The 19,461-nt window shown below is 34.6% G+C and overlaps 1 protein-coding gene across 1 annotated transcript in view; it reads right to left on the minus strand.

Moving 5' to 3' along the window:
- Positions 1–10,635: 10,635 nt before the first annotated feature.
- The window catches only part of LOC149774216 (uncharacterized), a 47,510-nt gene continuing 38,684 nt past the window's right edge, over positions 10,636–19,461 (minus strand). The window contains exons 8-9 of the mRNA XM_089945644.1: positions 13,313–13,375; positions 10,636–10,718 (exon numbers count right to left, since the gene is read on the minus strand). Coding sequence (XP_089801770.1) covers positions 10,636–10,718; positions 13,313–13,375 — 146 coding nt within the window. The remainder of the gene's footprint in view (positions 10,719–13,312; positions 13,376–19,461) is intronic.

A 19,461-nucleotide genomic window follows, 5' to 3' on the forward strand; every position in this document is an offset into this window, starting at 1 on the left:
GGAACCTAAACCCTGGTGCGTGTATAACATATTAAACCAGCTGTTGGTGTGTAACAGTTCTAGTCCAGTGTGGAATATCTGATTACTTTTACTGTCAAGTGATATTTCAAAGCTAATTAGATTAAAGCTTACAATACAGAAACGAACATATTCAGTGTGTATGCAGACAAGGTGCTCACCCCGTACAATGAAAACCAGCTGCAGGTTGCCACATGGTTGGGTGTTGTGCTGGTTAAAGCAGGTTTTTGATAGATGCACACCTGACGTAAGGCCAAGGTTTATACTCTATTACCCATATTACATGCATCAATCATACATCAAATTAAGATAGGTATAAAAGGTCATTTTCAAATGGCCAGTTAAACTAGTGAGGAAAACCAGGGAAATTCTTTTTTTTTTTAAACTAACATAATATAAAATTCGAAAATGTAGAGCACCACCATAAACATTTACAATGAGTCTATCCAGGTAAAGAGAAGGAAGGATGTGTGAAGAAAGGTACCAGGCCCAACCAAGCTGGCAGTCAATTGGATGAACGGCTTGTCATACTGACCCCCAAGATTGATGAATTCATCTACCAACCAGGCAAAGTTGCGTACACAACATCAGGTGAATACATGGCATCCATAGGTTCCAATACCCCATGATACACTGAAACACAAGAAGCTGACATGCAGGATGTTGTTCACATCCTGTATACAGTTGGGCCTGGTAGGAAGACTGTCCAAACATGTACTGTGGACACTGGTAACTATCATAATACGGCTGTGACTCAATCTTTGGCAGACATCTGGCTTGGGCAAGAATTGCATATTTTACAGCATGACTGCCATATGTGCCAGTCTTGAAGGGCCATGATGTGAGCACTGCCAGTGTTCCTTGCATTCTCTGGTTGTGATACCACACCAGCCTTCAAGAGCAAGGGGAATGGCAAAAGTCAGTCTTACAGGCCTATTAAGAAATGACAGAGACATTTACATATCTGGCCCATCAGCCCTTTGAGGTCCTGAATGTAGATTATGATCACTTCCAGAAGGTTGAGACTGACTGCCGGTTTGTATCATTAATTCAACCCTTTAGCTCCGTCGATGAGACAATGATGGAACTCTTCCACCAGAGGCATCATGCCACCCACACAGGATACTAATTCAACATACTCAATGGGTAATACCAATCTTTAATATGAACAACCAGCACACAGACACAGCAAGTGGTTCTGTCTCCTGAGCCAAGGTGTTAGAATCATGAGTGCCAATTTGGATGATAATACTGGGCTGATTAAATGACCCCTGCAAAGGAGACTGTTCTAAATGCAAACATGGCAAAGTCAACCTGGACTGTTAAGCACTTTGTACCTGCAAATGTAATTAAATATAGCTCACTCAAACACTGAAAACATTGCAGAAAAGTGACAATCTGAACCGAGACACTGAGAGCACTATATACAGCATGTATGATAACAATAATCATGTTGACAATAACAACTGTGAATATTGGTGTTTATTGGAAAATGATAGTTTACTATAATAAATATGGTCTTGTAGAAGGCATTATCAGTGTCTTGGTAGTGTTATACTGCACAAAATCGGACTCAGAAACCCCTATTGTGGAAACGATATGATCTTCTTAATGACTCCTATAACCTTAGCCACATATTTAATCAATGTCAGCCATCATTCATTTTGGTGTAAGTTTTTTTGTGGTAAAAATTCAGAAAAGGTAGGATGAATCATGTGTAAAAGTAATTAAGAGTAGAAAATGCACCCCAATATTCTCAGGGTTTGAAATATTCATCTGTTCATCCCAGAGATGAATAATTGTTTTCTCTGGCACATCCAATATTTACATTGTCAGGACAATATGTTTTCCAGCAATCTGCTTATATTCTGGATGGTGAAGCAACATCTAATTTCATTGTAATCTATGGACTGTATATTTAATGTAGTCATTGTCAAGTGCACACAGAACATGGGATTCAGCATTAAAATTTACCCTAGCAGTCAGTAAACTGCTGCACTTTTAGAAAACTCTGACAGAAAAATTCATTGCGAAGTGAGGTGAGGTTCTCAAAAGTTACTACATAAACTGCCCATAATGCTTAATACAGCTCTACTCTGCTTCCAGTGCAAACAACCAAATAAATGGACTTAGCAGAATGATGCGCTACAAGTTCAACAACTAATATAAAAAATTAAGTTTATTCCTAAAGGAACTAATTAAAAAATCTAACTTCAACAAGAAATCAAACAAGACTGACAGTCTGAAACTTATAAACAAACACGATTGATATCTGGATCTATCATCATGGATGATCAATGTATATAATTTATATACATATGAATAATGTTTCATTTTATCACCAAATATAAAATTTGCAAAAGAAAAAAAGAATATGAATAATGTTTCAGCCACAAGTATGATGACTGAATTATTGATTTTCACTCATTCAGCGATATTGAATTACTGATTTATTTTAAGAGACACATAAAGAAACAAAACTGTTGATCAAGAAAAACAATCAGAAATGATAAGATGATTAATCAGTTTAAGATTAATAAAAAAGGAAACAATTTTTACAAAAATAAAATATTTTTCTACGGAAGCACTTTTATAAATTTAAATAAATTAATAAAACCATTGATTTTACTATTTCAATACAAAATAATGAAAGGAACTCATCCACTTATCTGTCGCTAGATGGCATGAATTAAATTATGGGATTTATAGACTGTTAATCCTATCCGAACAGCTTTTGTTCAAGAGAAGGTTTTAAAACAGGGAACCTGAGAAGGTTGCTAGTGCACACAAGTTTTTGGAGAAATAACTTTAGACGAGTTCATTTAAAACAAAAGAAATGGATTCACGTGCATTAACATTAAGTATTTTATTCAGCTGGTAACCATCTGAAACAATGATGTAAAAAACAGCTTCATATACAATCTTACTACCATTACCAAATGTCTTACTTCTGATCTGGAATAATGACAAAGATGGATGTGGGTTCAATGCATTTATTAAGTTAGAACAAAAATGGAACAAAAATAGAATGAGGCTGACATGAAATTACAAGCAAATAATTTTCTCATCTAGCATAAAATAAAGTGTTGCCTATGTACTAATTACATAAAAACATAAGTTTCTCATTCACCTTACACCTTATTAGAACATACATATGTGTTTTTGTGTGATTTGCATTTTCTACATCGCTTAATTATTTTTACAGTTTACAGTCATATCGCTATGATGTGGCAGTTTATAGTAATGTCTAGCACTGGGGCTTCATGCTGCAGATATGTAGCATGATATGTGCCACCGATCCACATTATTCTGAGACCAGGCCAACCAGTCCTAACACTAACTTCTTAATGTTGAGTGCCAAGTGAGGCAGCTATTTTTACCATTTTTAGAAGTTTTCCCTATAACTTGGCCATAGTTCGAACCTGCGATCGAATGCAACTGAGGCGGACGCTTTAACCACTTAAGCCTCCGGAGCAGTAGAACATATGTAAAACTGGACAACACATACTTAATCACAAATTATGAGACATATATTTCCATTAAGCTAGAACTATATTTAACAAAATAAATTTCATACTGACTGAGAAACACGTGTTCACAAAGAAAAGTTAAATTGCTGTACATGATAATCTGATACATGAATTTTACAACAAATGAAACCACCACGTACAAAATTTCCACATGGATTTGATATGGAATCCATATGTACTTTTACAGAAATATCCATATGGACATTTTTATTCTATAGTTGAAGAACTCTTATGGATTTCAGTGTATCCATATGGAAATGTTACAGATTCTGTACATTCTCCTTATGGAAAATCTCATGGAATAGGCTAATTAGTCCATTCAGCTCTGATTAGGTTGTCCATATGGAATAAAATTATAATTACATATGGAATTTGGCAATAATCCATACAGAATTTGTGAATAATCCATATGGAATTAGGAAATACTCCACATAGAATTTGTGAATAGTCTATATGGAATATGCAAATGGTCCATATGGAATTTGTAAATAGTTCATCCCATACAAAATTTTCCAGGCATACTTAAGGCGGATTTCAGATGGGTTTTTAAAGCGCTTTCTGTCTAAACCACAAAAATGCCTGCTTCAGATTTCTGTTAAACTGCCCAATGATTCTTAGACATTATTGGAAATCAATGATAAATATTCACCATAAATTTTATTTTGACAGACATCATCAAATCAGATTTAGGTTTTTCTTGTCCTCATTTTCTTTCTCGCATACAAAGCCTAATACATGATGGCATCACTTAAGTCTTTTTTATTTCACTAAAACGTCTGGTGAGATTTCACAACTATTTGACTAAAACTTTTGTGAGATTTCACTACAATTTTGATCATTATACAGTATTTTACTCAAGTTTTAAAAGTTTTTCATACATTTCAGAAGGTTTCAGATTAATAATGAATATGAATTAAACAGGACTTATTAACCAATGTGATATTAAGTTTGCATGAATTTGTTTATACAAATGTTGTAATTATATGCCATCCAAGGCAAGATATATGGGAGTTAATAATAATAATAATAATAATAATAATGACTTTATTTAGAGAAGGTAACTTAATAAATTACAGAACTAATCTACCTTGAGGCCTTCTATATGTTATGTACAATATATACAGTATATACAACATGATGTGAAGAATCTGGCTTGACACTAAATAATTAAGTGATTTTAAAAATCAAAGTATTAAACCTGGATTATATGCACAGGCAACTGTGAATGCAAAAACATATATAAAATATAAAATATTAACCTGCATTGAAAAATTCAACTGTGAAAATAATGCAAAATTACAAAAAAAAAGCATCAATTTGAGACATGAAAAGAAGAAATGCTAGAAGCCTGCCTTGTCACTTGTACTGCAACTTGATTTTTGATTAATGTACAAACTACGATGCTGTTGTGGTCTCTTGAATTAGTCCTTGTATCACAAGCAGCTGTGACAAACATTTATCATGATTTAAGTACTCTTATTTTAGACTGAATTCCAACACACCTAGAATATTTTGATAATATACACAATAATTCCTCATGATATTGAACGATGATTCTACGTGTGGGCCAAGAAAATTCGGCAAAGATATGACAATCTTTGATAGACATGGGTATTTCGCAACAATTCCCACCAGTGATCTATATGTTGTCCTTCTTAAATTGACCCTGGTAGTGAACCAGTTTTGAGTTATATAACTTTGAAATCACCCTGGTTCAATTCATTGTCCTATTTAGCACGTTTGCCGCTACTGTAGAGCTGTTTAAAACCAGTCACTAACTTGCCACACTTACTTGTGTGTAAGAATAAAACATCTTAGTGCAGGATAATCAGTGACTATGGAAAACTCATCATAAAATTATTTATATAGACAACAGATCTCTACTGGAATCCTAATTATTTAGTTTATAATAAAAAAATTTAATAGGGGACTTGCTCGCCTCTGGTGTAAAAATGTGAACAGCCCCTATATGTGGCTTACCTACTGAATTACTGGATGCTTACGAAATGAGTTGTAACATATTTTCATACATGGCATGTGGCATTCGTATCCCAAAGAATTCAAATGAAATTATTTTGAGAAGTTAGATAACTTGTCTGTGACATAATAATAATAATTATAATAATATATGGATAAAAGCTGAACGGAGGCACAATCAAGAACAATGCTAATATCATCAATTGAACCAAAAAATGAGTAATAAGAATGTTTATGTGTGTCTCACAATAAAATAATCTGATATGAAATGGGTGAAAAAGAACTAACCTGTTTTTTAACTTTTGTTTCAAAGATATAGCTGCTAATGTCTTTACTTTACCATTAAGAATAGTAGTTAATATGCTGTTATATCTGTTCATTAAGCTTTGAAAAGTAGTCCGCATTTCAAATTATTTGATCAATGTATAACTGTAATTAAATACTAAGACAGTGTTATGATTAAATGTGTGTGTGTGTGCATGTTTTTTGCTTCACCTGATCAAATATCATTTGACGTTTTTTTAGACTGACTGATGGAACTTAGATGATGTTCATCCAAATATATTTAGAGGAACACATACCCTCTGTTAAGTTTTCTTCCTTGTTGAGTAGTGTTCAAATTATTGGATATCTTTGAAATCGTTGAAATTTCTGTACTGATAAAGTTTTGAAACCTGGGATAAAGGTATCAAGTTTTGCATCCAATATTCTGAGTTGTGTATAATTTTTTTAAATATGAACAAAGAAAACAAATGCCAGAGTAAACATTCCTTTAAATTCTAGAAGAATATATATTTGGTATATACATTTTTATGACTTGCATTACTTTTATCAATATGTACAATATGATTGCGTGCTAATTAAATCAAAAACATTAGAAAAATCTATATAAATACAATAAATTCCACCAATAGGTTTACTCAGTTGTTTTGCTACTGCATATGATGTAAACAATGATCAGTTGTAGTGCAACCAGTACGATAACCAGCTAATGTTTCTAATGTACAGCAGTATTCTGTTCCCAACCCACCTACAGATATCTCCATTGACACTTTCCAAGCTCCAATAACCTGATAAACTTCCTAACTTATAAATTGCCTTTCATTACTATCATCAGCCAGTATATGCTGAAAGTTGTTGTTGTTGTTGTTGTTGTTCTAGGGTTTAACGCCATTTTTCAGCACAAGATAGGCTATACATGGCGGCCAGTATAACTGGTGGAGGAAGAACCCTGGAAAACCCAGGGAAGAACCACCGACACACGAGAAGCTACTGGCAGGCTTTCCCACGTACCCACGCTAGCCGAGCCTTGGACTCGAACACACGCAGACAGAGGTGAGATGGCAGTGATCCGGAACGGTGAGCGCTTTAGACCACTCGGCCACTCGGGGCCCCTATGTTGAAAGAAACTGTCATCTAAAAATGATGGGACTGAAGGAAGAGCTTGAAAATGAAATGCCTCCAGGAAGAGACAAAACTGAACATACTTTGTATGGAGGGAAGATTGGAATATGCAAGAAAATATCCTGAAAGTTGATGGCACACAATGATCAATCAGGATCTAAGAAGGCAGCCAATGTTTTCCACACATTCAACCAATTTTTGTTATGGTGTAATGAAATATCAACTACTGCTATAATTGTGACTTTAGAAAACATCCATTTTAAAAGTTCAGATGTGTCATTTGAGACTGATGTACACTTATGTTCTGCTTAAAGGTTTGTAAAGCATGCTTACACATTAATTGCCTCCAGTACTCTTTGAAAACTTACATTTACCCAGAAAAAATGGAGCTCAAAGGCTTCTTGCATAATATCTAACATACTATGGCATAATCTTTTCAATTCCATATGATGTTGTTATCTTACACCAAAATATACTCAAATGAACCCTACATAGACATAATCGTTGCCTTTACAGCTTTTGCCTTCCAAGAATCACAATATTCCTTTAACTGTTCTGTTTTGATTCTTTAAACTTCTTAAAGAGGCTCATTATTAATTTCAATTTCATATTTTGCCTTAGGTCATCTCCAAACCAAAGAGGTTGCTAAACATTCTTGCCCTGCAGTGGCATTAGGTTTTCCTAACAGAAGATGAATAAACATCCAAAGAAAGGAGGGTATAATCCTGTGAAGAAGAGGATGAATAAGGGCCTATCAACCTCCCCTTACATGCGCAGCAACTTTCATTCAATTCCCACATCTCACTGGTCCAACAACAGCAAAATTTACAAACGTCCATATGTGCAAACCCTGTGCACTCAGATCGGGGCTCATTTCCCACATCTTGCAACATAATACTCTCAAAGAGAAAAAAATTATATAAAAAAAATATTAAAAATGAAAAATGCCAGACAATACTTACAATAAAAGGGGATGAGAGTCAACAGAAACAGTGCCTCAGATAAGAAAGGCTACACCACCAAATTAAGAATAAAAAGGAGAAAAGATAACACACAAATATATAGCAATGACTGAGAAGAATAATCTGTTGAAGAAAAAAGGCGGATGGAATGACAATACATTTACAATCAAAAGCAGAGTCTGAATTTGCCAAGCAATATAACTAGTGTAATGTATACACTCGTCCAAAGATAAAGTGGAAAGTAATTTCTGTATCTTGGCTGAGAAACAGGAGTCTAGCTGTGATTTTGTTCATTTTTCTGTTCCCCCATACTAATTCGAGAAGGGACTAATCTGGCTTAGGCAAGGGAATGTGACTCCTGGAAAAAATAAGCAATACAATAGTAGCAGGTTTGTATTACTGCTATTAAATGTGAAGTTGCGGTCAAGTCTTTTCATAAGCATTTTCAAGTTAAAAAGTAATTCATAATGGTAAAACAGTCAAGCAAAAAATTATTTCACAATTTGTCTGACATATGTCATATTTTGATACACACAGTTAAAAGAGATCTTTTAGTATCTCAGTCTCATGCTGATAGGTCTTATATGAATAGTGTTACTGTAAAGATCTTTAAGATATTATCATTTCTGTTTTAATAAAATATCTGACATTTCAATTACTGAAAGTATACATTATCTATGTTTACATAAGATCTGTTAAGAAGCTGTTTAAAATTCAACTGCTCAAATTTCAAGTAGTGAATAATTGATGTTTTTGTTAAAGATTATCATCCAATGCCATGTTATTGCAAACCACATGGAGAACAAGGTTTTCTAGATTGCTGATAATTATGCAAAAAAATTCACTGTGTTTGCTAACTATTTGCTTTTGATAAACTACCTTGCAATCTAATTCCAGGTAATCTGTTTGCAAGGGGTCTCTGTTCAATATAAACATTTGAAAGAGGCACACAGATGGATGGGTAGCCAGACAGGGTGAAGATTAGGAATATTTTTGACAAATCAATACAAGCGATACTGCCAGAATTTTATTTAAATGGGGAAGTTCCCCTCCACCTTGTCACCATAAGAAGGGGGAATAGAGAAAAGGGGCTTGAGAAAGAAATAGCCATAGTTTATTATTAACCAAACCTTCAATATCCATCTTCCTTTCAACATGTTCCACCATGTTGGAGCTATGTTGAAATCAAAATCTTTAAAAGATGCTGCCTCAAGTTGAATAAGCATTGATCTGTTTGTTTCTAAGCCTAATCTGTTTCGTATCTGTGTATGAATTGTGTCATGTACTGAAAACATGTATTTTAGTCTGCTGTCTGAAGGGGCATATAACTAGCTAGCTAGTTATCTATAACAGGCGTCAGCAACCTATTTTACATAGCGTGCCACACAAAACCTCTTGATGTGTCACCTTCTGGCACTCATGCCATACATTGCCAACCACTGATCTATCATTTATGATAAGTGTTATTTATTTTTCCACAGTTCACAGGTATTATCATTTGAATACTTATGCTCCAAAATAATTTTTTACTAACATAAGCTGTGCCAAAGTATAACATTTTTGAATCTGTGCTTTAGTGACTTAACTATGCCAGTCAACCCCCCTTTCAGCTGTATTTAGAAATAAAATTTAGGAAAATCAAGATAGCAGGCATTATCAAACAAGTTAAAAGTAGAGTGCAAATTTCATTTCTTTTGTCAAACAATTTAGTCTGGTGACATCGTGTTCTACCAATATATATAGCTCTATCACAGTTAAGAGAAACAAAATAAATAAGAATCTAAAATTGAACTTAAGAATGAAAGATACTTATTTGATCAAAATCCCTGTCTGAGTAAGCAGAATATGGTACTGATGGAGATGATTAAGGAATGAGAAGAAGCTTCCTATGGCTTCTGTTTCATGCAATATACCTATATGTATATATACCATGCCCTGCTCCTCATATAAGAAATGCTTAATTTGCATACTTAGAGCAGTCACTGCCAATACACTCCAATGACCATGAAAGGCAAGACGGTGAAACCACTGCTTGGTTAAAAAATACATGGCAGCTGACCACAAAGACAGGTAATGACTCATTACATGACATTTATATAGAAAATTTTCAAGGGGGAAATTATAATGGACATTGTGACTGCTGAACTCAGGTAGTTGTTACAACATATTTGACTGTACATCTACTGCTTTGATCCTAAACTGTGATGACAAAAACAACACCTTTGATTGTTTGAGCTATGCTTTCAACATGGCAGAAGTACATGAAGTCACGGTAGATATGTGCCAGTGACTACTAAAGGCAGAGAGGAAACACTGTAAAGGAAACACCACTGCTCTTAGCCCAAATGGTAGGCAGCCACTACAACCTGGCCATTTAAATAGGAAATTTGCAGAGGGGTAATTAGAATGGCTGCTGTGAAGATGTGACCATGGAGTAAAGGTGAAATTATGACTTGTGTGACTGTATATCAAGTTCTAGAGGAAAATAAATATTTTAACTATTTTAGAATCTGTAATAGCAGAACTTTTTGTTACCTACTTGTGTTTTTCTACAGAAGGAAAAGTGGTATCAAACTATATAGTTACATCAAACAGTGTTGCAACAAATCTAATATTCTATTACCGGTATTTCAATTTCAGATCTTTTATCAACATTATCTGATTCTCATTTCATAACATTCTTCACTGCTTGCGACATAACCAAAGATCACTTTCTTTCTAAGCTAACAGTTACCTAATCACTTTCACAAAGCCGATTTAATACAGTTCAAACGGTTAACACATTCATCTGCATCTTCATCGGCTGCTGTGAATCTTTCATTCAATTCTGAAAATATAAGAAACACATTTTTTTTAAATTGTACATTTTTGGGGATGGCGGGTTATTTCGTGATAACATTGTTTTTTGGTTTGGAAAACAAAATAGTCTCAGTTTGCAAAGTATACTGATAAAGACTTCTTTAAGTGCATGACTGATAGCACTGATCCCGAATTAAGTTAAAAATGCCTGGACTCCCATTCCAACAGAGATTTTAATCACTACCAGCTGTAGAGGTTGTAATTGGTAAATCCAATTAAATTCTCTATCTTTCCTCAGCTTTTTATCAGATTAGAAGATTTTTATTATCTGACAAAGAGTACAGTTTGTATTGTGTTCAGATATTTTAAAGTATATCGACAATTATGTAGTAGCAAACTCTGGGCTTGTTAGAGTTTTTAACCAGAAAGTCCAGTTTTCTTTTTTTGTTAGTGATAATCAATGTAATTGTGGAGGAGAGATTCATCCGATTCTGTATGGTTTTGGGATCTGCCAGATTGGTATCCCACTGAGGGTCATCTTTTCTTCTGATTTAAAATTAATTGTTAAAACGTGATGACAGAAAGGATGTGGAGGTGTACCCTCTATTTCTTGGAGGAATCTAGTCACTCCCTGTCCCTGACTGTAATAAAATTGTTTCATTACATATACCAATACTGTACATGCGTAGCTGAAAGCCTATTAATCTGGATAAATATTTTAAAACTTACTAAATAACCAAGTGGCTAATAATTTTTCAATAGCACTGGTCTTCTTTGTGTAATTTATTAAAGCAATGTCATCTGTACTAATACCAAACATCATGTCATAAGGTATAAACTAAACTCACATATCTCCATATAATGTTTTCACATTCTTGACTCTTCACCACAACCCCCAGTTTAGTAAGTGCATACTGTGATATTTTTCCAAGTCTGTTATCAGACCAGGGCAGCTGCAGTTTTCTGCTAGATCATCATAAGCTAGTTCAAATGTAGCATCACCAGAATAAGGATTTATCAGATATTTAAAATAATTCCTGCTGACAGTTCTCTGAGGCAGCAATGAGAAGTTTTGTAGTCCATGCAGTCGCCTGGATCATTTAGTAATAATGTGAAAAGTGTCCATTGTTCAGAACATGAATATATCTTGATAATAAGGATGACAATACTTTAGGATAGATGAACTTGTAACAATCAAAGAATTTCAAAATTACTTTAGTTATGAACGTTTATGTTTGCAAAACCATTTTCAGTCATGGAAAACAAAGGTTGCCGATATATCATTTTGGGTTTTATTCGAATTGTAAAGAAACTTAGAGAAACATTTAACATATAGCCCAATAATAAAACATGATGACCAAGTTCAAATAATTATCTTTAGTGACATTGTTGAAGGTGTAATTTTAAATTGAAATTTCAAAAGTGATAAAGGTCTCCAATTTATTCAAGCAGAATTTTGATCACCAGATTTTTTAAGGAATACATATCATGACCCTTTGATTTGTAAGAGTGACAAAGAATCAGTTTCATATGAATAGCTCAGAACTTTAACTGCAAAAGGTCGTAGATCAGTCTACAACAATGGAATTTCATATTTTTCCATTTCTTGTACTGAAAACAGAGCTTTCAGTAAGTCATAATTGTCATATGTTGATAATATGTGTGTGTGATTTAGACTTTTAGTGTAGCTTTAAAAAATTGAGTCATATCACTATGATGTCTGCAGTGTGGCAGTTTATAGTGCTGACTAGCTCTGAGGCATCATGCTGCAGACAACACTAACCTCTTAATACCTAGCACAGGCCAGGGTTCGAACCTGTGAACTCCTGCATCTGATGCTCTAATCACTTTGGCCACCGGAGCAGTCAGGTTGATACTTCTTTAAAAATGGATTAAAAAATCAGAGAGCATGTTTCTGTCAAAGCCATTACTTTCTGAACTTCTAGTTGAATGCATATTTCCACAGATGAACATTTGATCAGGCAAAATAGTGTCATAACTTATACTATCCATATTTATTCCTTCCCCAAGTCTAATGATAGATATCAAAATAGCCAAGAACTTTCATCTGGATAAAACCGAAAAAATGACAACTTTTTCTGATCAAGTTACAAATCTGACACAAGATATGTTTAGTTCTCAGTTACTGTACCAAGATATATAATTACATTTGGGTTTGGGCTTTCAAAATAGACAATGAAACAAATTCTTCAATAGTTACAAGCAAGAACTGAATTGTCCCTCACAACGATGATAGCAACACAGCTAATTATACACCAAAAAGTAAACATTAATGTAATTTATACACTGAAAATGTTTTCAATGTTATAGATGCATCGCACGTTGGAAATCCAGTACAAAAATGGTTTGCTTGGAGAAGAAATTTAAAAAAATAAAATAATTATAGAACATATTACAATGATTTCAATCTAAGACCATTAAATGACTAGAATATCTCCGCTGATTAAACAACCCAATATCAGAAAAATGAGAATTGGCAAGTTGTTTTCACTGCAAACAAAATCCCATGCATGTAAGTAGACATTTATGTAGATTTGTGTATGTGCATGTCTTGTATGCCAAAACAAACATGGCTTTGTTTGAATGTGATTATATACTTACTGGATTGGACAGGTTCCAAAAGAGGCATGCTTCTGTTCAACTTCTGACCATATTTGTCTCGACCTGTAATTAAATTTGTTTGCTCATAAATGTCTAATACAGAAGCCAGATTAGTTCCTAAATTTGTAATGGCAGATATATAAATATTTAATGAGGCTGAGTAAAACAAATACCCACTTTCAAATTCAACCAACCCACAACAGAAGCAATTTTAAAAAATTATGATACACCATCTGATGTATTCTATTAGAAAAACATTGCTACTTACAGAGGCATATCATTGTACATAATTTCTGGCAATTTTAATAATGGGATGGGGACAGAAGTGATTTAAATGACACCTCACCAGAGGTAACCGATACTGAATTCTTATTGATCATATAATCCAATGCATATATTATTTGCAGTAATTCTTTATAATCAATCATCTTTTGTTCTCATTTTTGTTTTACTGTCAGCCATGTATGTTGCTAATAGTGTGAAATCACACATTTTCTTGGTGGCCTATTACATGATGACATGATTCAGTCCTTTAATACCTAATAATTTATACTCCATGAATACAGATTTTATATTAGGAATTTCTAATGTAATATATAAATTATGAATTGTATCCTTCCTAAATTGTCATTCTTTATGCTTATGATCATGTGTACTTATTTCCATGATCGCTGTTTTGCTAAATTGTCTTTGACATTAGCCATGATGCTTTTGTTTTGAATGATAGTTAAATCTTGTATTGCTTAAAATTTACGGATAAATGCTGTGAGTTTTTGTTATTCTTTATTCAATAAATGATTTTGTAAACAGATATTACATGATTTGTCAGAAAAGAAAAGAAAACATTATTGCCTGTGGAAGTGATGTCACATTATTTCTGCCCACTTTTACAGAATATACTCTCTTGTAAGAAAAATATGTTACCTTGTTGCATGACTAGTATAAAATTTAAAAAAAGTAAAGTATGACAAACAATGTTGCATCATAAATTTGATTTAAAAAATGGAGAGAATTTTTTCTCCAATGTACTATTCAAATCAGTGCCACTGATGTTAACTCTATTTTCAATCGTGGCAGCATCATCATCATTGATGTCATTGCAGTCACATGCTGGACTTTGAATCCAGGAGTCGCAGGTTCCAGCTCCCACTTCTAGTCCTTTGTATGAAACTAGTACTTAAGATCCAAGGGTCTTCCTCGGCTGAGTGATGCAAGATGGTTGCCTTGTGATCACATGCCTCTCATCATGCATATTCAAATCTGATTCATATGCAAGAATGTTGCCAATTACTTGAAGCAGGTCAATGATTCTACCCAGATAGTCATTTGCGCCTGAAAAGTACTTAGGTATTCTTCAACAGAAAAACTGGCTGCCATATATAGATTCACTTGCACTGAAAATGGTGTAAAACCAATAATAATAATAATAATAATGCTTTATTTATAGAGGGTCACTCATTAGTCAATGGACCATTCCGTAGGCCTAGTGGTTAGAGAGTTCACCTCGGATGGGGGAGGTCGTGGGTTCGATCCCCGGCCAAGTCATATCAAAGACTTACAAAAATGGTACTAACAGCTGCCTTGCTTGGTGCTCAGCATTAAGAGGTTAGTGTTAGGACTGGTCGGCCTGGTGTCAGGATAATGTGACTGGGTGGGACATCATACTGTATGTCTGCGGCATGATGCCCCAGTGCTAGACATCACTATAAACTGCCACATTGCATACATCATAGTGATATGACTGAAAAATTGTTAAAGCTACATTAAATATCTAAATCAAACACACACATTAGTGAAGGACTATTCTCCCTTGAGGCCCTGTTAAGGAGAGTAAAACAATGCACGTTATATGAAGATAGCAATAATTACTGTTTATTTTAACATGTTTAGTATTAAAATACTTAATTCCATTATCTATTAGAAGCACATACATACTCATGATATCTCTTCTTAAATACTCTAATATTTTCAGCAGATTTTACATGTAGTGGAGGCTTGTTCCACATAACTGTACCAGAGTACTGGAAGCTCTTTTTAAATTGCTCTGTTCTTGGTTTTGGTGCTAGAAGGTTTCCATGTGATATTGATCTCAATTGGTATTGTGTTGAAAAAGGCCTGAATAAGTCCTGAAGATACTCTGGTGCAGTTCCATGTTGACATTTATATAAAAGAAATGTCTTGTGATAATCTATCCTGTCATATATTGTGAACCATTTGAGTTCTGTAAATAATGCTTTTGAGGGATGATCAGCAGATGCATCTAAAATTAAGTATGCTGCTTGTTTCTGAAGTTCATAAATCCTGTCAAGCTCAGATTTAGCACAGTTTCCCCATACATTTGAACAATAATCCATTGTTGGAAGAATATATGACTAATGTAGTATAGATTTTGAATTTCCATAGGTAAATATTTTTTGATTCTGCTGAGTAGGGCAATGTTGGATGACAGTGTTTTACAAAGCTTATCTGTATGGTCATTTGATAATAAATTTTTATCTATGGTCACACCTACAAGCTTTTCATGTTTGACATTTTCTAATGGATGATTATTTATTGCAAGAGATAGTTCTGGGTTCTCTGACTTGTGTAGCTTTTGTGATGTCCCCAGAGTCATACATTTTGTATGATCTATCAGCAGCCTGAGGTCTCATCTGTAAAATGACCTCAGGTGTTGGAGGGACCTAAAACACCAACTTAGCTGTGGCCCCATGTTCCAGAGTGGTCTAAGGTGCTTGTCTTTACAGATCACTCACACATCTCATCTCTGATTCTGAGTCTCAATTTGACCAATGTGGATATGTGGGTCTGTTTATTCTCTGTGTCTTTTTGGGTCCTTCCTCCACCAAATATGCTGGCTACCAAGTATTGCCTCCTCCTTCCAACCTCCCCCCAAACCAAACCAAATAATCAACTGCAGAAGCACTAGTTCACCATTTTTGCCAAAGCTCTGTGGGTGTGTCCATTACGACCTTTGTAACTGTCTTTAAACATGAATATAACCAATTGTGTTTTCCTGTTATTCATTGCATGAAAAATCATCACTGGTCTCTGCAAATGGATTTGTATGCAAGCAGCTTGTATCAGTTTCAGGGGTGAGCATATAAGATGGAGAAGCCTTGAGTAAACTTGCATCACATACCTCCAAATGTTTTACATTTTTAGCTCACAAATGTAAATTTTCTTTCACATTATCTAATGTTCTGATGAGAAATATATATCAGAGCTTATTCAGTGACATATGGAGATGTGCATAGTCTGATAAATACTTTTAACAACCAATTCTGAAAAAGTATCAATGTTTTTTATTGATGTATTTGGATTGAGTAAACTACTAGAATCAATAAACGTAGAAATCAAGTCTTTCATGGTAATGGCATGGAGTAGATCAACTATTAATTTAAAAAATTCAGATTGTAAAATAGTACCAAAGTCACAATCAATATCACAAATTTACAAAAGATTAAAACAAGTAAAATGTTTGATACTTATTATTTTTGTGCTTCTTTTCATTTGATAACTCATGATAAATTTCATTTCAAGATGAACAGTTTAATATTTCAAAATGAGCCAAGCTGTTAAAACAAAACACTTCCAGACACCGAGCGAAGCTAACAGTCTTTACTGCATTAAGAAGCTGTTTGCTTGGTTCTAAGATATCAGTTCTGCCGTAGTGAAACTCGAAGTAAACCAAACCATTAAATCCAAATGAATGGAGACAGAGTAAAAAATATTAGAATATAAGTGGCTGTCATAAGGTTGAATATCCAACATTTTTCTCTTCTATTCAGCTAAATAAACTATTGTATGCTCTTAAGACAAGTCTGTCTCTAATGATTATCTGGCCTATATTTTTTTATTTAAACACTTATTTTTCAAAGTTACAAAGTCATTGTGTGTTTGTCTCTTAAAGTCATGAAAACAAATTTTTCAGTAAATTACTTTTCTCAGAGAATACTTACCAAATCACATTACATTAGGAATATTAGCCAGTTACTTTGTGAATCAAGCGTGAATAAAAAATGAAAATCATCTTTTTCGTTCTATCTCATTTAGAGAAAGGGCAATAACTCTTGCCCCTTACCTCCCCATGCCACAGCCAGGTGTCATTAGTTTTTAGCTAAGCGACATAGTAATGAAGATGCTTGCAGAACAGAGTAGTTGGGAGAGATTTTAAGTAATGTTATAATGGGAATGCTGAACATCTGACCTCTACCTCCGTTATCTTCCTGGGGAAGTTCTGGGAAGGACGGAGGTCTGATTTTCCCAGTTCACAAAAATCCAAGATGATCTAGAAGAGAAAGAAGATCATCTCTGCCTTGGAGTAGGATAGAATAATGCATTTCTGGAGGATGTCATCCAGGTACACTGCTGTCATTGTAAATGACACTGACCAGGACTTGGAGCTGATGCAAGGTCTGAGTAAATGCCATGGGGCTGATATTGAGGATGAAGGGAATAACTGTGAACTGATAAATTGTGTCAGGGTAAGCAAAGAAAAGAAACGGAGAAAAGTTCGTGACAGTCAGGTTGGATAAGGATGTAAAAGATATGCATTGGTCTGATTGAGACTGAAGGCATACTTGTCCAATCGAACGGAAAATGGATTGAACTTGCCATCTTCATCTTGAATTAGTTGAGGCAACCCTGTCAATAATGGGTCTCAACTTGCTATTTGCTTTCCAAAAAAGAAACAGCCTTGAGTAAAACCTTGGGGACTGTGGCCTGCACAAGCTGCACTGCCCCATTTTTATTTTTTTTCTCTTGATGAGCAACCATATCAACTGTTGTAGAAAGGCACCATCTCCTGCTTTGATGGTATATTCATGAAGGGTGGAGAGGAGGAGGGGGGAAGTGATTGTTGATGAGCGAAGCCCCTCTGAATGACCTGATGTGCTCCACTGGTTCCAACATGCCGCTGACAGCAGTTAACTCTGTCAACATGTGGGCACCTCAACTGTATGTACTGGAATTGGAGAATACCATTATTTCTGCTTAGGGCTTCTCCAGTGGGATCCCCATTATCAGCCAACCTGGGTTGCACCACTGATGCAGGAATGATTGTATCTCTGACTTAATCAACTTTACCACGATGACCAATATTAAAACCCTTTCCACAAAGCCCTGCAATGGGCATGATGCTGCCATAAAATGGAACTCTGAATTATGTCATTCATGTATTCATCTTTGAATCTTTGGAGGATTCAGTCTTTTGTCTTTTTCTGATCATCTGTGAAAATATTTAAAAAAACATTTTTGCTCTAACACACACATTTACTAGAATCCATTTTTGACAACTTTTAGTGTCACTTAAAATTCTTTTCACACAGCTTGCAATGGGCTTGATGCTGCTTTAGAATGGAATGCTGTATTATATCATTTATGTGTTCATCTTTGGAGGATTCTGGCTTCTTTTTTTCCTTCTAATCCGGATTCTGGGAAATTATTTGAAAAACATTTTTGTTCTAGTATATGCATCAACTAGAATAAATTTGACTTGAAATAAGAAAACACGGTTCTGTATTAAATATGAATTAGAACAAAAAAGTCTAAGAGAAAAGATTAAAAATTAGAAAACCAGTCTGTTTTCTTCTAAGCCATACAGCTGCTGTAAAGAGAATGTAATAATAGTACATGCAGGTCTATTGTACTCTGGTACCAAAAGCCATTAGACGGGACCAATAGCGCACTATGTATTGGTTCTTTAACAAACATGGAAACGAATCCATGGTCACTGGTTTGAAAGTAGAAACCATCATGTTTCTTGAAAATAGGACAGCTGCTATAAATATAACATATTAATGCTGTTAGGAAAGTGCAATTTCACAGAAGCCATCTTTACTAGAATATGATCTGTGGGACTGATGTGATGTTAATAAAACTTAGAAAATAGCTTATTGGTTTTTGGAGGGGAATGTACTGAAAAAGCATAATCAATATATGGGTAAGCATAAGGTGTAATTTAGTGAAAACAATTTAATGATTATACCAAAAGTGTAATGGTGGGCATAAATGCTGATTGAGGGGACTTGAAAAGGAGCGCTATTGTGGCAGGAATGTCCTTTGCAAGGGGCGCATAAAAATATGGCTGAGCGGGATCAAGTCCACTGCCGCATTGATTAATCCAAGGAGTTGCAAGAACTCTCTTGCTG

Source organism: Sinohyriopsis cumingii, unplaced genomic scaffold, assembly GCF_028554795.1.
Source record: "Sinohyriopsis cumingii isolate HCF-2022 unplaced genomic scaffold, ASM2855479v2 utg000379l, whole genome shotgun sequence".
Taxonomy (NCBI): Eukaryota; Metazoa; Mollusca; class Bivalvia; order Unionida; family Unionidae; genus Sinohyriopsis; species Sinohyriopsis cumingii.